Source organism: Dreissena polymorpha, chromosome 4 (genome assembly GCF_020536995.1).
Source record: "Dreissena polymorpha isolate Duluth1 chromosome 4, UMN_Dpol_1.0, whole genome shotgun sequence".
Taxonomy (NCBI): Eukaryota; Metazoa; Mollusca; class Bivalvia; order Myida; family Dreissenidae; genus Dreissena; species Dreissena polymorpha.
The window spans coordinates 126,844,076-126,871,056 of NC_068358.1; the positions used below are offsets into that span (position 1 = coordinate 126,844,076).

The 26,981-nt window shown below is 34.7% G+C and overlaps 1 protein-coding gene across 1 annotated transcript in view; it reads right to left on the bottom strand.

The window, feature by feature from the left end:
• Positions 1-402: 402 nt before the first annotated feature.
• Positions 403-26,981, bottom strand: part of LOC127876422 (solute carrier family 4 member 11-like) — a 40,069-nt gene continuing 13,490 nt past the window's right edge. The window contains exons 9-19 of the mRNA XM_052421698.1: positions 17,280-17,402; positions 9,609-9,722; positions 9,191-9,323; positions 7,811-7,884; positions 7,233-7,416; positions 6,420-6,526; positions 5,210-5,381; positions 4,622-4,795; positions 3,387-3,579; positions 2,849-3,018; positions 403-1,702 (exon numbers count right to left, since the gene is read on the bottom strand). Of these exons, the coding sequence (XP_052277658.1) occupies positions 1,642-1,702; positions 2,849-3,018; positions 3,387-3,579; positions 4,622-4,795; positions 5,210-5,381; positions 6,420-6,526; positions 7,233-7,416; positions 7,811-7,884; positions 9,191-9,323; positions 9,609-9,722; positions 17,280-17,402 (1,505 nt within the window). The 3' untranslated portion in view covers positions 403-1,641. The remainder of the gene's footprint in view (positions 1,703-2,848; positions 3,019-3,386; positions 3,580-4,621; positions 4,796-5,209; positions 5,382-6,419; positions 6,527-7,232; positions 7,417-7,810; positions 7,885-9,190; positions 9,324-9,608; positions 9,723-17,279; positions 17,403-26,981) is intronic.

Genomic DNA, 26,981 nt, shown 5'->3' on the forward strand with positions numbered 1-26,981 from the left:
TGAATCAACATTCGATATGGAAATGGCGATACATATGCATACAAAGTAAAACAAGATAATTTGATTAAGCAATAAAGAGTAGCAAACATAATCGTGCTTTGTAGTTATGCATTATTTATGCACTAAATACACAATATAACAATACTGATACATTATCAAACACATCAAATAAGGCACATCAAAAATAACCACACAAGCATGTTAACAAATTAAAAAAATATAGCGCATGCACTTAAATGAAGATATTTGCTAAAAATATGTACGAAAAATACGAAAATTTAAACAGATTTTAATAAACAGATCATCTACATAAATGCACATATAATACAAAACTTTTCACCGCAGTTATTGCACAAAAGATTATATGGATTTCGCTGTTTTCAAAACAACACTAACATCATGTCTCGTTTGTCATTTTAATCCAATGAAACAAACAAAACCCAATCACATAATCTTTTAATAATATTTTATGGTTCCAATATACACAATTTTCACCAACTGTGTAAGGGTTAGGTTTCAGTACACACAATTTCAAAAAACTGCCATTTCGGGGGGATTTCGCAACAACCAATCACACTTATGGTTAGACAACCATTAAAAGTCTGTGTAAAATTACACCCATACAAAAAATGTTATCTACATGACAGCCCATGTCTCTTTACAACGAAATACACTAACGTAAACAAAATGCCATGCTTGTTTTTGCACTTACATGTATATCAAAAATGGGAACGAAATGTAAATGTTGTTGTACATTTATAAACTAGTAACAGACATGTTAAGAATGTCATTTTTGTGTGAAAGTGTGTCCCTATTTTCAGTGTTATGCAGAATAAAGGCATACTATTGTGGTAATCCATAAGAAAATTATTAATACAACACAATAGTATACTAGGCATTCCATATTGTGGCGTAGCATTAACAATTTAGACAACAATGAACAAAACCGAGAATTTTTATTTAAAGGTGTATTAAGTAAGCACCGTGTATTGGTACATACTATAATTAAAGTACTAAAGTTTGAGTTAAATGTTGAGATTCCTACAATACTTATAATCGAAAGGAGTTAACAAGTTTAATGAGCGTCACATACGCCTGATTATTGCATTCAGAAGGCTACAGATCAAGATCAAATACTATATTAGCTGATCAAGAACTAAGACTTTACATGCAGATGAAACCCTAAGGCTATAAAAATCAAGGCCCAAGACTGTGACTGCAGAAAAAGATATATGAATATACCTACTGAACAAGAACTAGGAATTGACAAACACATAAGAACCTTAAACTTTACATGTAGATAAATTCCTGTAAGTCATCAAGGAGATACAAACATAATACTATTATAACTGATTTTGATATATGCCTTAACCTGTAGATAAAGATTTAAGATTAACATTGAAGATAAAGACCTAAGTATGGAGATCAAGACCTATTCATATATGATCTTGATTAACTTATAAACCAATACAAGCATAACATATTTAATATCAATAGTACACACTTTAAAAAAAAATTAAATCTTGATTAAATACTACAGTAATCCTTAAATTGTGCGGTTATTAAAACAACTAAATACTGGTAATTGACTCTTAACAAAACAGCAACATTTGGTTATTTTTTGCTGCTAGTTGTGGACTCTCAGTGGCTGTCCATAGCATGAAGGTACTTCTGTTGAACTATCATCGGAATCACCTTTTGTCTGTAAAGTTCAAGAGGTTAATTGCGAAATAGAATTCAACAATACATGAAAAGTAAATCCAAGTTTTTTTATGACAATGCACACATTGCCATATCTAAGTATCACATATAAATGATAACAGTGCGGAAGAAATGGCCTTTAATTGCATCGCAAAGCATAGCAATTAGTCCGATACAAGGTGATCTAATGAAAGGCTATTATGTCTAATTGCGCAAAACGTTATTATATTGTTAACCGATCCATGTACTCCATTTTTTCTCCTAAACGAACATCATATTATATGAAAGATAAAACCGGGTACAGGCGGCCAATAATAGTGAAATTGTTTTTATTTTGATAATTATCAATTATTTATTGAACATATTATATAACAGTCATATCGCAAAGATCTATCAGTAGTCATGATTAGTGATACATCGTTAATATATCTACAAAACAATTATATAAGTGTCAATATCTATAAAAAAAATAGGATTACTGTCCATTCAACGCTTTTAACGATTATTGTGTTTAAGTCTTGATGTCTTGAACGTTTGTGCTCTCTATTGAAAGTATGGATAGTTAATTTATATTGTATTAACATTTTGCATAGAATTGTGTTAATTTGTGTATACAAATTTCATGTGTTGAATTAAATCGATTAACGAACTGTTTAACTATTTAAGACCTGACTAAGATTTATTAGGAGTTTCCGCCTAAAAGTGCTGAGGGATTATGAGAATGCCTTTCGTTCTGTCAGTCCTTTACTTCACCGAAATCCTACATACGGAAAGAAGCTTTTTTCGCGATTCAGACATGTCCAGGAAAAACTGGCTCTATCAAAACTGGTTGATATGCTTTCACAATTGACCTCATTCTGCCCTTTTGAAAGTTCCTCATTCTGCCATTTTGAAAGTTAGCAACTGGGTTATAAATACAATATTGCCCCAAAGAAATACACTTTTGGATACAGTTATTGTGACAAACATGGTAATGCAAAATACTTAAGGATGGTAGCCTTCTTTAGGATAAACAAATTAAGGACATTTTTATTGGCAGCTCATAAACCAAACATGTAATTATATGTAAACTTGACTAATAACACATAGGGCCTTTTACTTGAAACATTAAAGAGGCTATTACATAAAGATGTACATACAGACTCACCTGATTGGTATAAGTATAAAAATGATCACAGGAAAGAACATCTTCAGATACGGGTATGGAGCAAAGCCGAATCCACACAACACAAGCAGCTGGACAAGTTGAAGCAGGGTGAAGAAGTGCATCATACGCTGTGGTACTCGCCGGATGTAGTGGTTGGGCGGGTATGCTGACTGTTATATAGCAGATTTACAGATGTATGTTAATGTATTTTTCTAAATTTTGCGTATTTGGAACATACACAGTTGGAGTTTTAGAATGTTTGTTATGTCTATTAGTATACCATTTATATGACTATGCTACTCAACGTGACAACAAATAAGTAATGTACAAGTTGGTCTTATTATATGTTAGGCCAGAGTAGCTCCAGACCAGTAGTCGCTCACTATGGTCAGGAGCTTAACTGTCCGCTTAAAATTCACGCAAGGTTTAATTAGAGGACATGATAGCCCCTGCGCAAGCTTGTCTGAAGTTATACTGATCGCATAAAACGAAAGACACATTTTCGTATGTGGCTGCTCAAAGTGTTATATATTACTACCTGTTCTGTGATTAGAAGCAGAAGCCGCTCAAACATCTGATTGCCTGTCAGAGCAGTGACAGCGATGTAGAGGAACATGCCGTATAAGACAGGGGTGGGAATATACGACAGCACGGACAAAAACAACAAAGAAAGGCCAATCAGAATGCTGGAAAATATCGCCGTCAAGCGCGTCTCACGCACTTTAACGATTCTGAAATTAACAGAATATGCTGTTATATAAACATGCAATCACACATTTGTGTTTTCAAAATTCAATATTCATTCAACAAATTACAAATTGATATAGGTACTGCTTTAAAGGGGCCTTTTCACAGATTTTGGCATTTTTTAACTTATTCATTATTATAAATGTAAACATTGGATCGTAAAAGCTCCAGTAAAAAATCAAGAATAAAATTTAAAAAAGGAAAAGAACATTGCTCGGAGCAGGTTTTGAACCAGTAACCCCTGGAGTCCTGCCAGAGTCCTGAAGTAAAAACGCTTTAGCCTACTGAGCTTTTCCGCCGAGTACACATACTTCACGTATTTTATACCTTATATAAGCAATCTTCGTAGTTATACAAAATTTAACGACAAAAACAGAACTATCCAAATTATTCAATCGTTTCGCGTTGCAACGCTTTATAATTTTTAGGTTTTATAATCGTCAAAAGATGCATATAATGGCTATATTAAAGCATGGTAAATGTTCAGTATTACTGTTTCCTCACAAATATCATAACTAACACGAAAATTTGCGAATCTGAAACAACTTTTTTCAATTTTGTCAATTTACCAAAGCGTGAAAAGATCCCTTTAACAATGATAATTTGACAAAGTGTAATTTAAATCTCACAGAATTTAAAATCAACTATGAGTAAAAAGTTAAAAAAAATTACAGCTACATGTGAACATTCACATGTTTGAAACATTTCCTAAAATTGCATAAAATGATGTTCATTTTTTACCGGGCAATACTGCACAGGCACACATAATAGTCCTGTGTAAAAGCATTACAGACATCAAGAATACGTTTAAATACAATTAAATAACATCAGACATAGACAATAATTTTCTGGACGATTAAGATAAGCAACAAAATAGTGTTCAAGTGTAATAAAGATCTTCAATGCGAGAAATTCGCCTTGCTATTTTGACCTCAACACGAAGCTTCTTCTGAAAGCGTAAAAAATTATTTCAATAATCTACCTATAGAAATCATTGGCATTTGAAAGAAGTATTAATATACCAACATGGAGTATATATGTCCCTGGTCAACTCGTTCCTCAACGTCAGCCAGCGCTCGCACGTGAAGCGGTGAGTGTGGAAGTGCTGCGTGGACCCAAGGGAAGGCAAACATCGATAGGACACCGTTGATGAGGCCGATGACAACCAGGTCCAAGTGGTACGCACTACCTTTCTTCATCCTTGAAACATGCATACACCAGCATTTAATAAAGTCGTTTGTGTTGGTGTCAGTGGCCTTATTATTCCACCCAAATTACATTTCTTCCTCTTTAGATTATTTTAATAATGCAATGATTGTTTCTGTTAAGAAAAAGAGGAACGAAAGCACAGTTATGAATGCCGTAAGCTTTAAGATTAACATTAAATCAGCATATATTTCTGGTCAGTCAAAGATTTTTATCAGGTCACAGTGCTTGTTATGATGTTTATTCTGTACTGATAAGGAGATCTACGGTTTGATGTCTACTTGGTGCACATTCACGAATATTTCTCTCACCCAAAACTGCGTTAATATTCAAAAGGCTGAAACGAAGAAAAAAGGAAATACATTTTCATATCTGTAAAACAAACACACAAGTAAACTACCACGTTACTTGTTTTGCGGTGCATTCACCAAGGCCGCTGATATGTTTTGATCCATGAAAAAGAGCAGGGAAAGACAGAACCCCAGTCCCATGGCTCCGAACGCAGCACCAACGGAGAGAGATCCGAGCTCAACCAATGAAAACAGGTCTTCATTGCGCTTGCTGTCAAAACTTTTGGACACTGAAAAGGCAGGACAAGTGTGTTTTTTTGGAAACAAAATGAAGCACGAATTGAAAAATCTGAATCTATTTTATGTTAAGAATTAATAAAAAATATAGTAAAAAACTATACAACTGATCCTTGTGTTCACACAAAAATACATCAACTGCAATAATTATTTTCTCATTTTTTACCAACAAACCAAAACTCGACAAAGAAGAACGAATTTTAATGTAACAAGAGCTGTCACCATATGATGACTTATGCCCCCTATAAACGCTTGATAGAAGTTATGAGCTTTTTTCGAAACCTAAACGCAGATTTCGAAACCTAAACGCGGACCCTAAGTTAAAGATCAATGTCACAGGGGTCAAAATTTGTTTGCGTATGGAAAGGCTTTGTCCAAATACACATGCATGCCAAATATGAAATTGCTATCTGAAGCGACATAGAAGTTATGAGCATTTTTCGAAACTTAAACGCACAGTGTGACGGACAGACGGACGGACGGACGATCAATATATGCCCTCCTTCGGGGGCATACAAATACACAAATACATACGGGCTAATGCTGTTAATTGTTCTAAGAGTACGCACGAGTAGATTCGTTGGAATAATGACTCATCCCACGAGGTTTGAGAGTTATAATTACTAAATACATACACTTGTTGTTGTCGTGTGGCACTAGCATATCAAAACGAACAATAAAATGTCGTTGCTTTAAAGAGTGGTAAAACACTCGATTGTTTGGTATTCATTTTAGCTTATATTCAAATTCAATTTTGTGTAGGCATTTTAAGTGAAATTGACATTGAGCACCAAATGTCTATATAGATTATTTGTTGTTTACTTTACTCTATAATGACATTATCAAAATGGTCTAACTAAAATGATTATGTGGAATCGGAGATTAATTGAGAAAGATAATACATAATATATTGATAGATAAATCATGTATTTCGAAGACAGTCCCAGATCAGCCGGAACGTAGAGAATTTCAGAAATTGACTGTTTATTCCATAAAGAGATTATTTATATAAGTGACCATGTCCCACTTACTCTTAACATCCTTGAAGGCAAACACACCGATGAGGCTCATGCAGATGACGGCACACGGCAGTGCATAGTCGGCTAAAAGTTCCCGCTTCCCAGGATTTAAGTATGGTCTGGAAAACACAGGATATGCTCAACCACAGGGCGTTATAGGTTGCAAAAGGTATGGCTAAATCAACTGGCTTAAAATAAGACAGAATCACTCGATCCGTAACAAAAACATGGCTAAATGAACTGACCCATAACAAAAAAATGTGCAATAATGTAATCCGTTACACGAACATTGCTTAATAAACAGCTCTATGACAACACCATTGTTTAATCAAATATCCCGTTGCACGAAACCGGCTAAATGAACTTAACAATTACGAAACATTGCTAAATTTAATAACCGTTATAACATGGCAAAATGAAATAACCCATAACAAAACAATTGCTGAATCAAATAACCCGTGACACGAACATGGCTAAATCAACTGACCGATTACAAATATAGCGCTATATAAAATAACCCGTTACACGAACATGGCTAAATAAAATGGCTCATTTGAAATAATTTCTGAATTAAATTTCTTTACCTTAGCAGAAATAGCTAAATGAAAGTTTTCCATAAACAAATAAATTATAAATCAAATAATGAGATATTGAGATTAAAACAATAACAAGTATCAAATTAATCGTATTATTTTATAAAATTAAAGTGAACCTGAGTAAAACTGATCCTCATAACCTTTTAAATTTCATTATTTGATCAAATTTGAATGGAATCCCAAACTTTAGAGTTTACACGTTATAGATAATAACGATACCAATGCTCACGTTTTGGTAAAGTTGAACAGGAAGACACCAAGCCACAGTGTGCCTAGTAGCAACAGCAAGTAAAGCAGACTGATGTCTCGTTCGCACACCACGTCAATGGAGGACGTAAGATTTGTGTTAAAGAGAGCAGCAGTGGCGTTGAAGTCGCTGCTACATTGAGGGGACGAGTAGTAGGTATCAAAACCTGGAATGAAATTAAACTTCCCTGCATTTACGCTGCTTTTGATTGCATTTATAAAATACTACACTACAATGTTATTTAAAGAATTTTCAACGATACCGGTATATTATTTTTAATAGCCACTTCCTTATAATCAGCTTCCCTTATTTTGAATTGTAAGAAATATTTTACTCAATATAGTATAGATATGATTATTTTATTTTATGCACTTCCATTTTTGACTGAATTATTTAAGAATTACACTGAAACACAATAGTTTACGTTTGGCAAAATAACCTTGGTTCCAAAGTAGGCCAGCATATCCTAATTAAAGTACAAAAGAAACTAGATAGAATAACGCTTCAATATATACAATTAATACTACTGCAGTTCCTAATAGTAATATAATTTCCCTTACTAAGCACTGTATTCTTTATGGCATCAATCGTGAAAGCAATTGATATGAACACCGCAAAAATCTCTTCTGAAGATCTGAAATTCACAGCAATAGGCATACGGTTAACCCAGCTTGTAAAACGAAATTCTTGTAAAACATGCAAGCCCCGATCTGCAGTAAAGTCGTCAGCGTGGTTTTGACATTTGATCTCTTTATTTGAAAATCATAACTGCACATCATTTGTAAAGAACAACTAACATGCTTATTTTTATGATAGTAAGCATTTTCCTAATAGGTTGTTGTTACAATTTTCATGTGAATTCGATTATATTTATTATAATTATGAATTCACAAAGTCACCAATGCTCAATGGGGCCTAAGAGAGCGAGTTAATGATTTTATAATTGAAAAACACACACACAATTACCTTGTTGACCACCTCATAACCTAGTTGAGGTCACATAATGCATAGAGAAACAGGAAGAATGTGTTCCATCAAAATATTGACATCCAAATCAATAGACATCTTTCTTTTTTGCAGCGTAACACGCAAACACATTTAATTAATAATAGGGCAAAGACCTCTGAAGATAAGTTGCAGAAACAAGTGTCATTATACAAGTCACAGTTACCTTGAATTTGACATGATGACCTGACATTAAAAGTTGTTATTTTTTTCACTGTGAAACCACTAAACCAATAATTATTATCATGATATTATGACGAAGCGTCCTCGTTATGTCATATTTAATAGTGTTTCAATTCATACATATACACGTGCGAACCTGATGTTTGATTGAATTCAGAACCTTTGACATGTTTTTGTAGAAACCAATACTATTGCTTAAATATTGCATATAAGTATGTTATATATAATTCAACTAAACTCATCGATACCATTGGTCGCATATGGTAATGGTATGGTATGTGAAACAATATCAACAACATTTTATTATGATATTATGTAATTATTTCCTAGATGCCACTCAATCACTTTACTTATCTAGTCTATTCTGATCAATACAAAACATCCACTAAACAAACCGAAACACATGGCAATTAATTTGCAAAAATCTATTAAAGGATGGCTTTTACCGTGCTTATACAATCAAGGTTGTTGTTTTCATTGATAATTCTGTATTTTTTATGGAAAGATGAGTCACACACATTTATTTTGTTCATGTCACAGTCATGTTGATTTAATTGGTTTGCTATATGTTTGAACGTTCTAGTTCATGTTTTCAATGTCCTGAGCTAAATACAAATTTTCAGGAGGTTGACAGTTCTATCTAAAACCAAATATCATGGTATTTAGGATAGTGTCATATCAGTTTTTGAAGACGCCAATACTAAATGGGGCTTAAGAGTCATTCTATAATTGAAAACAACAAACAACATTACCTTGTTGACCACTTCATAACTTTGCTCAGGTCAAAGAATGCATAGAGAAACAGGAAGAATGTGTTCCAGAGGCCAACACAGCAATACATAGCTGTGAAATCTAGGTCAAAGTCCTCACATATGCTGAATATAACTGCAAAATATACGGAATATACCTGAAAAACACACAAGGTAATCCAATATTGTTATCCTATTGTAATATCCTTTATGATTTAAGTATAAGCAAACCTACATGATACACAGTTCATGAGTTCTTACAAAGATCCTGATGCCTAAAAGGCTTATTATTATTGCAACATTTTATGAAATCGATTAGTTATTCATAGAAAAAAATAATTTGTGCTAGTCAATTAAGTTTCAACTCACATTTGACACCGCTAAATATGCCACAGTGGGGAATCTTACATTGATCACTTACTCTTTGTATACAGAGCCAGAGGTGCTGTCGTCAGTAGCACAATCTGGGGTGTACCGCCAAATATTGCAAATGCAAGTCCTCCGATTGACTGTGAGTACAATACCTTTTCCACATCTAAAAATTAGGCAGAATATGAAATGTTAACACACAGTTAGAGAAGGTGTTATGGAGATTGACTTGCCAAATCTTATGACCGAATATTATATTGCTCTTTTTATTAAATAATTTATAGTAATGGCAATGGTAATGGTTCGGCACTGTTCCATAATCATACACGTAAAATCCAAGTATGCTGCATCAATGCACTGTCGGAACAATGAAAACAATATCAAAATAAGTATTCCCTGCAGAAATAATATGGTCTATTACTAAATAATAGACCTGTTTATTGTTGGGCCACTGCTGGGCTGGTTTTTCAGTTTTCTTATTGTTGGTGTTTTTTAACCGAAGTAGCTAATTTTACAGATTTAAAATTTCTTTCTCATTGTTATCTACACAAACAAAAGGTTGTAAATTTTCTCCTTTAATTATTTCTAATCTATTCTAGTAAAAGTTTATTAAATATGTAAAATAAAGTTAGAAGCCGGTAGTTAAAAGGTGTTTCTTAGCAATTCTTGTGATATTTATGATGGATGCTGAGTTTACGGGCTGTAGTTTACGGATTTCTGTACAGTGGTGGGGAAAAAGTGGATCGGTCACATGGCGTCTGATCTAAGCAATTGTAGTAAGAGCAAAATCAATTTCAAGCTTTATGAGAAAACGTAGTTGATATGCATTCGTGTATTCAGTGAAATAACCATGTTATACTTATTTTCTGAAAATAGGCTAATATCTCACTGGCAGTAAGAGGGTAAATTTCAATCGAAATAAAGGAATTCCCGTGGCGTGTTAAACAAACATATTACTTTTGGTCAGCACAAAAATGTCAAAATATATTTAGCGTTATTATTCAATTTCTGGAGAGTGGGTTGCTTCAGATTCAATTAGGGCGGGCACTATGTTCAGGTTTATCATAAACACGTTAAATGAATGTTGGTTTTTATGTAGCAATAGTAAAAGGAACTTAATTGTGGCAATGCGGCAATAGTCGGTACTTACTGCAGTTAAGAGGTGGTCTTATGGCGCATTTATTTATAATTACCAAGACAGTTTGTTGAGTCACGTTTTAGTTCATATGCAATAAATCTCTAAAAGGTTTGTTAATTATTATAGTGGGTTAGCTATAAGCCAAATATGGCTTTTTTCGGTATTTACTTATTATCTTTATTGTTTATTTTATTGCACACATGGAAACGCGAAACCGGAAAAGGCGCCGTCCGTCGGTCAAACTACACCAGCATCCCAGCCAAAACCTACCTGGCACCAGCCAACAACCCCGTCAGCTGCCTTCCACCCAAATGCCCGATCAGCTGCCTCCCAACCAACAGCCTGTCCAGCTGCCTCCCAACCAACAGCCTGTCCAGCTGCCTCTCACCCCCAGCCATCGACTCGGCCAATGGTCTTCAAACCAACAGTCCGGCCATCAACCCGACCAGCTGCCTCTCAGTCAACAACTGGGCGACCAGATGCAGCCTGCAGCAAGCCAGCCAGATCCGGCTGTTCAATCGGGTAATGGTTTTAGTGAGGATATTTTTTTACCATGCATGATTCCTAGTTTTCAGTCTGTTTTAGGTGATCATGTTCCTCAGTCAATTAAAGACAAAATAATATCAGGCCAATATGTAGATCTGGCATGTTTGTTGGAGGCCCCGGTAGTTCCTGAAGATTTAGGAAAACATTTGGTTTTGAATAATTCGGGTGAATTAGTGGTAAAGCCCAACATGAAACAAAGCATTGTTGATATAGCTAAATGGACTGACGCATTCCTCATTTTCTCAAGCATTTATTTAAGTGCTCATCCGGTTAAAATGCAAGATCTCTTAAAGTATATGCACACTATAAGGCTGGGGGCAGCAAGACACACTGAGGGTTGGAGATCTTATGATCAACAGTTTAGGTTGAGAATGGGTAATAACCCAGCGAATTCGTGGGCAATGATTGATATGGAGCTTTGGCTGTTGTGTATGGGGCCTCCAAGGCAGCCAGTTCATGATACAGGGAATTTTGTAAGAAAATGTTATGATTTCAATTATACCAGATGCTTACGGTCAGTTTGCAATTACAAACATGCTTGTATGATTTGTGGTTCCGACCATCCTTCCAGGGTATGTCATCTCAAGCCTCGCAACACCAGTTCCTTGGGAGGAGGGTCTGTCAGGGGGGCTGTCACCCAGACCTCGTACAGGCCTAGAGCTTACACGTTCCGACCTAGAGGCCCAATTCAGGGGCTCCGGGGCCCGTTTAGCAGATACTAATACCTCAGTTTGGTCTCTTGGCAAGTCGCCAATCAATGTTGTTACGATTTCTAAATATCTTCAGTTATATCCAAATAAAGAAGTAGCTTCTGTGCTCAGTAATGGCTTTAAGCAAGGTTTTAAGCTGGGTTATAAGGGTTCACATCTCGGTTCTTCAGCGAATAATTTGGTTTCAACAAAAGTGCATTTTTCAGAAGTCCAAAAGAAACTTGACAAAGAGATTTCCTTAGGTAGAATTTCAGGTCCTTTCAAAGTCCCACCAATTTCCAATTTAAAAGTAAGTCCATTAGGAATTTTAGAGAAGCCAGACGGGGGTTGGCGGTTAATTACACACCTGTCGTATCCCAATGGGTCAAGTGTCAATGATGGTTTTAGTGTGGAAGACATTTCTGTTAAATATACATCATTTGACAAAGTGGCTGACATGTTATTTAGTTTAGGTACGTCAGCAATGATGGCAAAAAGAGATATTAAATCGGCTTTTCGTTTAATGCCTATTTACCCAGGGGACTTTCACTTGATGGGGCTTCAGTTCAACAACCAGTATTATGTTGACAAATGCTTACCAATGGGTTTATCTATTGCTCCGGCTTTATTCGAATCATTCTCCACTTTTATACATTGGCTAGTAAGTTTCAAAACTGGGATTCAAACTTTAGATCATTATTTGGACGACTTTATTTTTGGAAGTGCAGCTGGGTCAAATAATTGTAACATGCTAGTTTCTACTTTCGAGGAAGTATGCACCGAAATGGGAGTCCCAGTTGCGGTGGAAAAGTCGGTCGGCCCAACAACAGTACTGACATTTTTAGGCCTGGAATTAGATACTGTGCAAATGACTGTTAGAGTACCTGCTAAAAAAGTGGAAGAACTTTTGAAGCTTTTGCAAAATTGTCTAGTAAAAAAGAGACTTACGTTAAAAGAATTGCAGTCTTTGACTGGGAAGTTGAGTTTTTGTAGTCAAGCAGTAAGAGCAAGTAGGGCATTCTTGCGCCGATTTTATGATGCTATGTGTGGCTTAAAAAAGTCCTATTATAAGATAAGAGTTAATGGTGAAATGAGAGAAGACATCCTGATGTGGATTCAATTTATTGAAGATTTTAATGGCGTTGTACATATTCCAAATAAAGTATGGTTGGATAACTCTGTCATTCATCTTTACACTGATAGTGCAGGCGGTGCTACTCTTGGCTGTGGTTGTTATTTTGGAGGTAATTGGGCCTATTGCCCATGGCCTGTTCAATGGCAAGGCCAACCTATTTTATCAGATATAACATTTTTAGAGATGGTCCCTGTTTTGTTGGCAATATGGCTCTGGGGGGTCTTTTTGAGGGACAGGAAGATTAAGTTTCATATTGATAATTTAGGTTTGGTAGAAGTGATAAACAAACAGTCTTCCAAGTCGAAACGTTTGATGTTTCTGGTTAGAACATTTGTGTTGTTAGTTATGAAATACTCGGTGGTGTTTAAAGCAGTACATATTTCATCAAAGTCCAATTACATTGCTGATGCAATTTCTCGTAAACAGTTTCACAGGTTACAACAGTTAGCACCAGAGGCACAAGCGAGTCCAGAATCCGTCCCGCCGGAGTTTTTACTGATGATCTGCAACAAGAGGCTAATAGATTGCTAGACAATTCCCTTGCTGCTAATACAAAAAAGGCATACATCGTTGGGTTAGAGAGATTCTCTGAGTTTAAAAGGCAATACGGCTTGTCAGATGCCTGGCCGCCTACAGTTGAACAGGTGGTTCGATTTGTAGCATGGCTATCCCTACAGAAACTTACCCACAAATAAGCAAAATCATACTTAAGCTCTATAGCTTTTCATTGCAAGCTGCTTGATGTTGTTGACCCTACCAAAAAGTTCATTGTTTCAAAAATGGTTGAAGGAATGCAAAAAGATAAGAAAACACACGATAATAGGCTTCCAATTACCCTCTCGTTACTGCAAGGGATAGTAAGCAAACTTAATATTGTGTGTTCCAGTGTCTACGAAGCAAAACTGTTCACTGCAGCTTTTATGCTAGCGTTTTTCGGTTTTCTGAGAGTTGGCGAAATAGCTGTTCCTAAAAAAGGTGATAGTATTTTACAGGCAGCGGTGTTGGCAATAGAAGATTTACAATTTGATCACAATGGGGTAATCATTTCAATCCGGCATTCAAAAACTGATCAGTTGGGCAAAGGGGTAGCGCTCAAAATTACTAGGTCAAACAGTGAATTTTGCCCAGTTGTGTGTCTTAACCAGTATCTTCATGTTCGTCCTCAAGGGCCTGGTCCCTTGTTTTTGCACTTTAACAAACAACCAATTACTCGTTACCAATTTTCTGCTATTCTTAAGAAAACGGTTTCTCTTTTGGGTCTAAATTATGGGTCTTACAAATCCCACTCCTTCAGAATTGGAGCAGCAACTGCAGCTTCCCAACTAGGCTATTCAGTGGAGATCATTAAACAGGCAGGCAGATGGGCTTCCAATGCCTACCAAACATATGTTCGTCCTGTTCCTGTTGTCATGCCCAGCCTAATAAATAACCCCCATTAAAAAGGTATGGTTCATATAGTTAGATTCACGTGACTAACAAAAACCAAGTTGTATTAAGGAAAACCATCTGGATACTGGGTTCATCAATAATCAAGCAAGCCTTCATAGCAGCAAGATTACGACCTGAAGGGGCCAACCTCTGCCTTGAACCCAACATCATCTGGTGGCAAGGGTACAGTGGGTTAACACTTGCAGAATCAAAGAAAAAATTTCTTTCGCTTGCCAATGTGGGTAATTCTCCAGACTATATTGTGTTACATTTAGGTGGTAATGATCTTGGTCGTCGGTCACTGGTGGACCTTCGAAAATTGATTGTCGAGCTATTCAGGACTATACTGTCTATATTTCCAAGTGTTAAGATTGTATGGTCTGCAGTGCTTCCAAGGTCAAATTGGAGATATTCTGATAATAAAGTTGCTATGGAAAGCAAGAAAGCGCCTTAATAGTCATGGTTCATCTAGGGCTTTGGCATGTGGAGGGCATTACTTGGCCAACTCTGACTTTGGAAAATTTGAGGAACATTTGTTTGAGAAGGACGGAGTCCACTTGTCAACTCTGGGTACAGATATTTTTCTTTCTAATATGTCTGCAGGGCTTGAAAAACTTATAAAGCATAATACACCAATCCATTACTGAAGTTCTAGATGCACAAATTTGGGGGTTCTTACAATTTTAAATCCCAAACATTATGTATGTTGGTGTTGCTATTGAGTCCAAAAATAGATATTTGCAGTTAGTTTGTATGCATATTTTTCTTACTCATATGTATGAAAAAAGAAAAAAGAAAGTTTTTTGCTGCTAATTTTTATGCAATTTTTTGCTGCTAGTTTTTATGCATTTTTTTTCTGCTGGGTTTTATGCATTTTTGCTGCTAGTTTTTATTCATATCTTTGCCTTGTGTTTACAGTTTACTGCTTCCGACTCCAAGCATGCGTCCATCCGCCCTGCAGCCAAAGTTCTTTGGCAGTGGCCACCCGTCATCTCTGGCCCAGCTGGTTTCGAGGTTGGGGCATTTGGGCCGCTGGGTCAGCGTTGTTGGGTGGCCATATGGCAATCAGTGCCGGATGGACGCTTTTTACCTGGCACATTTTTTGGGGAAAATATATATGATTTTGTTGGGAGTGCTGATGGCCGTCACCCGGAGTCAGCACTCATATACAATTTATTTGTGCAGTTAGTTATTTGCAGTTAGTTTGGGCTTGCCATGTTCGCAGGTGGCCCTTGCTGCTTGGAGTCGAGACATTATATGCCAGAACCATTTTTTATGTTTTTATGTTATAAGGTCCTTTAATAAAAAGTAAAAATTTAGTTGAGTTTATATTTACTGTGTGAAAAGGGTTATTCATCGGAGTTTTCATATAGGCTTGCCCATGTAATGCTAGGTGGCAGTTTGGGTTTAGTTATTGGCCTCTACAATAATATGGTCTATTACTAAATAATAGACCTGTTTATTGTTGGGCCACTGCTGGGCTGGTTTTTCAGTTTTCTTATTGTTGGTGTTTTTTAACCGAAGTAGCTAATTTTACAGATTTAAAATTTCTTTCTCATTGTTATCTACACAAACAAAAGGTTGTAAATTTTCTCCCCTCCCACCCAACCCATGTAGTTTGTTTTTACACAGTGTTGTTCTGTCACACTTTACTGCGTCCGTTATATATTTAAAAATTTGGTCAGGCTTAGGGTAAATATAGATTTATTTTAAGTTTTATTTGCCTGTCCACATTAATTTTAATAACATAAGGGGAAACTGATTGTTTTCCGTACTAGATTTGGTTTTAGTATATTACATATTCTGCTGGTTTGAGTTGCGTTTTTCAGTTTGCCGTGTAGACGCAGAGTACCAAACGTCGGATACAGGTCGGTCACGACTCCACTTCCGATGGGGCAGTTCGGACACCTCGGGTTTGTCGACAGTCGCTTGAAGTTAACGGTTCCTTGGCAATCAGTGCCGGATGGACGCTTTTTACCTGGCACATTTTTTGGGGAAAATATATATGATTTTGTTGGGAGTGCTGATGGCCGTCACCCGGAGTCAGCACTCATATACAATTTATTTGTGCAGTTAGTTATTTGCAGTTAGTTTGGGCTTGCCATGTTCGCAGGTGGCCCTTGCTGCTTGGAGTCGAGACATTATATGCCAGAACCATTTTTTATGTTTTTATGTTATAAGGTCCTTTAATAAAAAGTAAAAATTTAGTTGAGTTTATATTTACTGTGTGAAAAGGGTTATTCATCGGAGTTTTCATATAGGCTTGCCCATGTAATGCTAGGTGGCAGTTTGGGTTTAGTTATTGGCCTCTACAATAATTTAATTATTATCTTAGCTTTCTTTTAATATGCTCTTACATTAGTAAGAATAAATAACAAGGATTAGTTCGTTTTAAATGGAATAAAAATATACTCTTATACAGGGAAAACTAGCAACTTAGCTGATGCTATTATGTCCATGTGCGTGAACACATACAGTAAATTAGTCCACACAATCTGAACAAAACAAGTCTTTGGAATATGCTTCTATAAAATGTAATTCTGTTAACGGCAATACAATCGCGGTGCAGATCATTATCAAAGGTTATATTTTACATCAGGCATTTCTATTTCTTTTCCTATATTTCTATATAATACAAATTGTATTATACAATGATAAAATAAATTACAAATCCTTGTACACACAAAGCTAGGCTAAAAGAAATGCAATACGTTCGATGTTTGTCCACCTGCAAATAGCAAGTTTAATGTGTTCTTATTTTCTAAACTGACCAAACTGAATACTTACTCAGGGCATTCTGAGTATTTTCGGAATTGAGGACCCCGAATGCAATAGAGGGCATGAGGCAGGCAAAGTATAGGAAGAAAGTTGTAGAAATAGTTTTCTGTACAGCTTTTGGGCCCACTACACCTGCAATCATAAGTAAATGGTAAATGGCAACTTAAGTGTCTGGTAAACACTTCTATGTCAATGTTTTAAATTCACCTTAAAACGTTTACATGCAGTGGACCTGATGCCATATGCGAATCATTTAAAAAATGTAGTTAACTAGTGTTGTTAATCATTTCATGTTTATGGTGCCAGTTTGAAACACTTCTGTTATGTTACGATTTATCATTGAAATGGAAGAAATTTTCACTGACAACACAAACTGGATTCTGATTATATACTGGTGCTATTTCTAATATGATGGGAACAACTAATACCATAACCAACAGCGTCTAAAAACACAATTGTATTAATGCAGATATCTGATAAACCACTGACACTAAAGACAGTGCGAGGCCTGCATCTGGCGACACAACGTGCATACAATGGAAATAAACGGGAAATACTGTGATGTACACAATGAAACGTTTCATACAAGTTATTATAGATATAAAAGAAATGCACTGGAAATACATTAAAAATAATAATATATGGTAAAAACATACTAATATATTACTATAAAGTTTAATGCTAGATTTGTATAATGACGTTTCAATCCTTAAATTGCATTGATAATATGCTTGAAACACATTTTAATAAGATCATAGCAAACTAACAATCAACTGAAAAAACACCGGGATAAAACTTTAATAACACATTTGATTAACAATGACGATGAACACTTAATTTTTATTAACGAAAAGTCTAGGCCTAGAGTAAAAACAAAACTCTGACCATGTATGATGCAGGACGTTTTTTCTCTAGGTAAGGCCAGCATTTTTAAAAATTTGTTTTATGGGAAATTTTTCAAAAAAAATTGAGTCGGGGGGGGGATAAATAAAAATAAAATCATGAAAAGTGTCAGTCTACCAAAAAATAAACATAAAATTGTCTAAACCACGGAGTGTATATTGACAGGAGATGAATCGAGTATTTGACCCGTACTGTAGTAAATTCAATCTTATGCAAAAACTATTCATCCGATTTTATTGGTTTATACGTTATCGTGTTGCTTATTAATTCCTCTTTCAAAAAAAATATAACTTTTAGTATATTCCCGTTGTTATTAATGGATTTATAGCGAGTTAAACACAAGAAATACACATTTTATGTTTTACCACCGCGCGTTTTAACGTGCTGTGGCTATCGATCTTTTACGATTAGCGTACAGCGAAGCGCCGAGGTTATACATTTTGATGTACCCACTCACGTCTTTTGTTAAATTATAGTTTCATTTCTAGGCCGATTTTGACAAATTATATATCATTAGAAAGCTTACGTTACGTAGTAAACAGATATATCAATATATATTAAGTTTTTCTTCTGATTTCGACAGCCCGGCGAGTTATAACTTTAACTTTTGCAAATATCATACCGTTTTGGAGTTTTAGAATCTAGATTTACGGTTGACATGTTCGTACTTAATACCAATTTGTAGCGTTTATATTTGGAGTTCAGTTTTAAAAATTACATCTTGCTTAGGAGAATAGAATTCTGTATACGGTAGAAAAAAAATTTTGTTTAAAAACGAAAGTAATTAAGGAATGAAGGCGGGAAAATGTAGCGCGCGTTCCTAACGCACTGAACTGATGCTACGGTCTTGGCGATTATGCTTTTGTTTAAAAACCGGCCATTGAATTTCTTTTGCCATCTTATTTTTTTTATGGAACATATTGTAGTATTTTGTTCACGAAACATATCAATAAAGCTTATTATAAATGAATCTTAATAAATTAACGATTTCAGCTCTTGTTTATAACACAGAAAGGGTGTAAAATTTATGATGAAACAGCGTATATAGCGGACCCTCTCGATATTATTCGGCTTTGCATGCATACTTGAAATAAAAGGGGTGTCAAAAACATTCATCGTTTGCTGTTTATTATCAACAAGGTAATTATGTATAATTATTTAAAATGTTATTTACCTTAAATTATCAATTTATTAAAGATTCTTGAAAATCACGGTCCGTGTTACGCGGGTCATTTCGTATTTTGACATCAGGGCATCATGTCCAACTATTGAAAATCAGATTTTTTTCACCGAGACGATGACGGCTTGGATTTAGACAGGCAGACAGATAGTTTATTCAGACATAAACAACAGTACATCGTCTTCAACTCAAATATATAAATTATTTTTAGACGAATTGTTAGGTGATTACACATATAGCAGTGATGATTCTGAGAATGTTGCCATGTTTCTTATCCGTGTAATCTAGAGTCCATGGTTTGAGCATTTTTATCGCGGTGTTCAAAAAAAGATATCTCAATAATCTTGTTTATTGATAGATCTGTGGTTTTATTGCCCCTGTGTTCAGCACAAACCAATTATCTCGTTATGATCAGAAACTGTGCCGACCAATACTAAATAACACTATGGTGTCATACGCCACAGCAGGGACCTATACTTGTATATTGGTCCCTAACCACAGGTGGCAATGTCTGGTCAGATTACACTTTTTATGATACCTCCATGTCTTCTCGTGGTATTAGTGGTCATTTCTTGGAGTAATGTAACGCCAAATACTCAATTTTGCGTTTATAAGATATGTAGCGTATTGAAAACATTTATAGTCATCTGCCCATACAGATTGCCATAAACTAAATACTGTATAGATGTCAGCCAGCTAAATCACAATAATTATAAGTGCTTAATACCTATACATGTACATTTTAAACATTTAAAAAATCTAATACTTAACATTTAACGTATTTAGCGGGTACCGGTAAAAAAACTCAGTCATTTCGTAGTCCTATAAAGAGTGTATGGTAGTGTACGGAACAACATAATTAAAAACAGCATTCTCATTTGACCACAACGGGGTTAAATAATCTTTCCGAAAAATACAAATAATACAGAGTTTTAATTTAGAATTCTATATATTTATAACTCTGTTAACTTATAAAGATATTTCAATATACATGCATAGACAGTTGACCGTGATTTTCAAGAATCTTTAAATAATTTTAATTAATTGATAATTTATGGTTAATAACCTTTCATACAATTTTACATAATTACCTTTTTGATAATAAACAACAAACGATGAATGTTTTGACACCCATTATATTTGAAGTATGCAAAGCCGAAAAATATCAAGAGGGTCCGCTATACATTTGTATACGCTGTTTCATCATAAAATTAACACCCTTTCTGTGTTATAATCAAGAGCTGAAATCGCTAATTTATTAAGCTTCATTAATACTTAGCTTTATGGATATGTCTCTAGAACAAAATATTTCAATATATTCCATAAAAAATATAATAATCGTGGCAAAGGAAATTCAATGGCCGGTATCTAAACAAAAGCATAATCGCCATCAGTTCGGTTCGTTAGGACCGCGCGCTACTTATTTCCGCCTTCATTCCTTACTTGCTTTCATTTTTAAACCAATTTTTTTTCTATCATATACAGAATTCTATTCTCCTAAGCAAGATGTTATTTTTAAAACTGAAGTCCAAATATAAACGCTACAAATCGGTATAAAGTACGAACATGTCAACCGTAAATCTAGATTCTAAAACTCCAAACGGTATGATATTTGCAAAAGTTAAAGTTATAACTCGCCGGGCTGCCAAAATCAGAAGAAAAACTTAATATATATTTATATATCTGAAAACTACATTACGTAAGCTTTCTAATGATATATAATTTGTCAAAATCGGCCTAGAAATGAAACTATAATTTAACAAAATACGTGAGTGGGTACATCAAATGTATAACATCGGCGCTTCGATAAAAGATCGACAGATACGACACGGTGTCGTATCTGTCGATCTTTTATCGAAGCGCCGATGTTATACATTTGATGTACCCACTCACGTATTTTGTTAAATTATAGTTTCATTTCTAGGCCGACTTAGACACAACAAGATATTTGGCGTAACGGTCCCGTTTCATATCCGTGTAATCTAGAGTCCGTGTCTAAACCGATTATTTTTTTATTTTTGAAAATTTAAAATTAAGCCAATTTAACCTTATATATGAAGATAATAATAACCCTTGGAACAAATAAAAGAGCCGATTGAGCACATTTATCAACAGAGCCTGAGGTGTGATAAATTTATTTGCATTCCTTGCAGTACAAATCTTGCAGTATGAAAACATTATTTACAGTTGATAGAGCATCATATTTCGGCTAAATAATAACTCATTTTTGAAAAATAATGTGAAGAAAAATAAATAAAATTTTATTGTGACTTTGACGGACATACGAACATCGGGACCCAATGTTATTTTCTTCAGAAGCTGTGTTGCATACTTTTTTTCTAAATAAAGAATATATATGGGTGGGTGGGAAATGGGATTATTGATGCAAGTACCTGTGGTTCAGTCCTCATGTTCATTATAAAGACCCGTAAAGTTGTGCTTCTTGGGCATTTTCGGGATGTTGATTTTTATCTATAAAAATATTACATGATATGCATTTAAATAAATACGCATATCAAACCTACCCAAAACTTTTTAACACGCCATAAGTTATCGATGGTGACACCTCAGCATCATCTGCAAAAACTCATTATTATTTTGAATTTTGTATCACATAATATGGGCATGATGTCAACAATAGTGTTCTGAAGATTATCTTTGATAATTGAAATTGTCTCTGCTCCGTTTTTAATTGTTTTGATTTTAAAATATGCTACATTTGTCTTGTTGATGTAAATGTCCGCCATTTCGGAAAAGCAATATGAAAATCATTTGTATAATACTCACCGATTGGCTAATTGCGTGTGGTATTGGGTGCAATAGCCAATGAAAATCGCTGACGCTTTACAAGTCGAATGGGCACAACGGAACAACCCACATTATAAACAAATTTTGAACAACACTTTCGGCAATCTGCGCATTTTTTTTTCTGGTTTTGATTAAAAAACTAGGTCGGCGGGTGACATGTGAATAAAAAAAACGAAAGTGACTTTTATTTTTATTTGTCGAAAAATAGGGTCGGTCGCTCCCGTAAAACAGATAATAAAAAAATGCTGGCCTAAGGGTCACCAATCTTAAACGGATAGTTACTGATTTGTCTATCCAGTCTTAATTCATCCCATAAAACATATATTAAAGTATGCCACTTCGTGCGTACATCATAGTTTATGCTGATATATTCACAAAACTAACCGGATACCTTTGTGTCAATTGAAACCTACGAGATAAAATATGCAGACTTGCGGTCTCCGTATATGTTATTTCATTTTCTCGTTTGTTAACCGGAAACATAAATCATGCCAAGCTAAATGCGGATGACGAAAAACATATCAAATTTCTCAGGTCGACACCGATACTGACTTACTTAAGGACGTCAGTTTCAACTGGATTTAAAGAAAATACTTGATTTTTGATCAACAGCTTAAATACCTGATAAGTGGATATTATGAAACACCATGATGCTGTGTTAATATCTTTTATTCATTTATTTATTTAAAATTTGGAAACCGCGAATGCCATTGGCAATCATTCAGGTCCTTATAATAATTTTGATTAATATGGTAATAGCAAATTAATAACCTTTTGCTTCAACGTATTTATGTCTATGGGTTACACACATAGAAAATGCAGGTTTTATAGGTTAGGCCAGCATATTTTTTTATTTGTTGTACGGGAAATTTTTCAAAAAAATTGAGTCGGGGGGGATAAATAAAAATAAAAATAAAATTATGAAAAGTGAGCAGTCTACCAAAAAAATAAAAATAAAATTGTCTAAACTGATTATTTATTTTTTTTGAAAATTTAAAATTAAGCCAATTTAACCTTATGTATACTTGCATTAACCTTTAAGTCTTTTATATATCTTATTACACTGTTGTAGAAGCTTTTTATAATAATAGTAAACCTATTTTTATATATATTTATATGTAAAAGCACCTTTCGCATGTATTATACTATATTTCTTCAATAGAGACCATTAACCACACCAGGTGTGTAGTGTATTATAGTGATCGTTAAAATTTTGTTGAGTGTTAATCATATGTATGTTTATAACAAATATAGCATGCATTTGACTTAAATAAAAAAGAATTGAAAACTTTTTTAATTGTTTAATAGCTTAAAATAACAACCAACGTTGTTACTTTCATCCATGGGTGGAATATGCACACTAAAAAATACTATTTAATATACAACAGACTTGCTTTATATCATGATAATTTGTATCTATCTTGAGAAAAAATGAGCCACATAACCACGGTGCCTATACCACGTGACTTTTTCGGATCTGTGTTGGGAGAATAATCGCGACCCAGTTAACATTTTTAAAGGGATCTTTTCACGCTTTGGTAAATTGACAAAATTGAAAAAAGTTGTTTCAGATTCGTAAGTTTTCGTTTTAGTTATGATATTTGTGAGGAAACAGTAATACTGAACATTAACCATGCTCTAATATAGCCATTATATGCATCTTTTGACGATTTTAAAACCTAAAAATTATAAAGCGTTGCAACGCGAAACGATTGAATAATTTGGAGAGTTCTGTTTTTGTCGTTAAATTTTGTGAAACTACGAAGATTGCTTATATAAGGTATAAAATACGTCTAGAATAGGTACTCGGCGGAATAGCTCAGTAGGCTAAAGCGTTTTTAATTCAGGACTCTGGCAGGACTCCCGGGGTCACTGGTTCGAAACCTGCTCCGGGCAATGTTCTTTTCCTTTTTTTAATTGTTTTCTTGATTTTTTACTGGAGCTTTTATGATCCAATGTTTACATTTATCAATATAAAGCATTTAATGAATAAGTTAAAAAAATGCCAAAATCTGTGAAAAGGCCCCTTTAAGGATCTCTTTTTAAATATTTCACCATGTTTAATGGGATAAAGAGGAGAGCCCGCTCATTCGTGACAGTTATCTATAGGTATCATGATCTTTTTAAACAAATACGTATTTTTTCAGTGAAGTGCAACCGCGCGTTTGTAATATGAAGTCCCCACACTGATCAGGGGTTCAAACGCGCGGTTGCACTTTACTGAAAAAATACTGATTTGTTAAAAAAGATCATGATACCTAAAGAAAACTCTAACAAATGAGCGGGCTCTCCACTTTATCCCATTAACAAAGGTGAAATATTTTTAAAGAGATCCTTAAAATGTTAACTGGGTCTCGCTTTATTCTCCCAACACAGATCCGAAAAAGTCACGTGGTATAGGCACCGTGATAACAGGAAATTGGACCTTAGGGCGATTGCGACCATTTTGGCTCCAAAAGACCAGTCTGATCAGGATCCAAACTGTTCAACATTATTGTCATTTAGTCAGTACTTATAAAGATGTTAAGCGAACACTTTGGATCCTGATCAGACTGCGCTTGAATTGATCTTGATCCAAAGTTTGTGTAGTGAAAGTTCTAGTACATAAAATGTGAATATTTCATTTAAGAAACCGTGAGTTATAGACTTATAAAAACATGTGCTGCATTTCATTTTATATTCAGAGAGTTATAGTGTTTATATATATGTAAAGTGAACACAAGAGGCATGACTACAATATTGGTGTGTAACATCGTTATGAGGTTCTCTTTGAAGTTTGTTCAAATCATGCAGAAAATATTTGCCCTCCCTAAGGGTTACTGTTTTGCTTATAAATATAAATAATATAATCATTCTCTGAAACCGCAAGGCCCTATGGTTTGTTGCGTTACATGCAAACCATATAGTGGTTCTTTGCTAAGTTTCCTCAAAGCATGTCTCCGTGGTCAAAACTGTTTGCGCTTCAGGGGTCAACTGATTTATATAGATTAATGTCTTTGATAATCCCTAACAACACAGACACCGCAAGGGTCAGGGGTTCAATATTTGGTGTGTAACATGTTAGCGTTTTCTTCTTCTAGGTGTGATCAAATCATACATTTGGAGTTAAAAATTACCCGTCCTTGTTTCACATGCTTAATATTTACTTATATAATAAAGAGTTAAACAATATTGTTTTCTCAAAACGCATGGGTTAGGTGATAATTATTGTGTATGTGACATTGTATGGCGGTAATCTTCGTAGGTTTTGTATCATGTCCATTGGCTTCACATTAGCCCCAACAAAATATTGAGGTAAAAGACACAATATACCTAGAAACCTAGATATATTTCATTGAACATTTTCTTAAGTGAAAGCCGTATAAAGAATTAAATAGTACATGTAGCAAGGATTTAAATTGTTCTAGTAGAATTACTCAGCTGACTGTATATAACTTACTCGCAAGATTAATTATATATAGAACACAACTTTGAACTATGTAATTGTATATTTTAAAATAGTATTTTATTTTAAAAATTTCGTAAAAGACTCACAGTATTGTCTAAATAAAATGGTGTAAACTTTTGCACATATTATTTTGTTCCTCACTTATTCACAGTTTAAGTTCAAATTAAAAATTTCTATGGAATGTGTTGTCTGTATTATTTTAGGAGAAACAGCAATAACATGTTTTGGATATATAATACAGAGAGTGAGCTATATGAATATGAAGAGAATATTATTCCTTGGAACAAATACATAGAGCCGATTTAGCCCATTTATCAACAGAGCCTGAGGTGTGATAAATTTATTTGCATTCCTTGCAGTACAAATCTTGCAGTATGAAAACATTATTTACAGTTGATAGAGCATCATATTTCGGCTAAATAATAACTCATTTTTGAAAAATAATCTGAAGAAAAATAAATTATTTTTTTTGTGACTTTGACGGACATACGAACATCGGGACCCAATCTTATTTTCTTCAGAAGCTGTGTTGCATACTTTTTTTTTCTAAATAAAGAATATTTATGGGTGGGTGTGGAATGGGATTATTGATGCAAGTACCTGTGGTTCAGTCCTCATGTTCATTATAAAGACCCGTAAAGTAGTACTTCTTGGACATTTTCGGGATGTTGATTTTTATCTATAAAAATATTACAGGATATGCATTTTAATAAATACGCATATTTATTAAACCTACCCAAAACTTTTTAACACACCGAAAGTTATCGATGGCGACACCTCTGCATCATCTGCAAAAACTCATTATTATTTTGAATTTCGTATCACGTAATATGGGCATGATGTCAACAATGGTGTTCTGAAGATTATATTTACTAATTGAAATTGTTTCTGCTCCGTTTTTAATTAATTTGATTTTAAAATATGCTACATTTGTCTTGTTGATGTTAATGTCCGCCATTTCGGAAATGCAATATGAAAATCATTTGTTAAATATTCACCGATTGGCTAATTGCGTGTGGTATTGGCTGCAATAGCCAATTAAAATCGCTGACGCTTTACAAGTCGAATTGGCACAACGAAACAACCCACATTATAAACAAATTTTGAACAACACTTTCGGCAATCTGCGGAATTTTTTTTTTCTAGTTTTGGATAAAATACAAGGTCGGCGGGTGAAATGTAAATAAAACAAGAGCACCGCCTTGCGGGTGCAGACCGCTCATCTATTTTCTTTTTAAAGGTGAAGGGACTCTCATTTTCAATCACAAAGGAGGGAGGGGTGGAGTGAAGAGGGGTGCATTGTGTGGGGGTGTGGACATTTATTACATTATCTTCCAAAAATGGGGTAAAAAAGGAAAAAAAAATCGTTGGG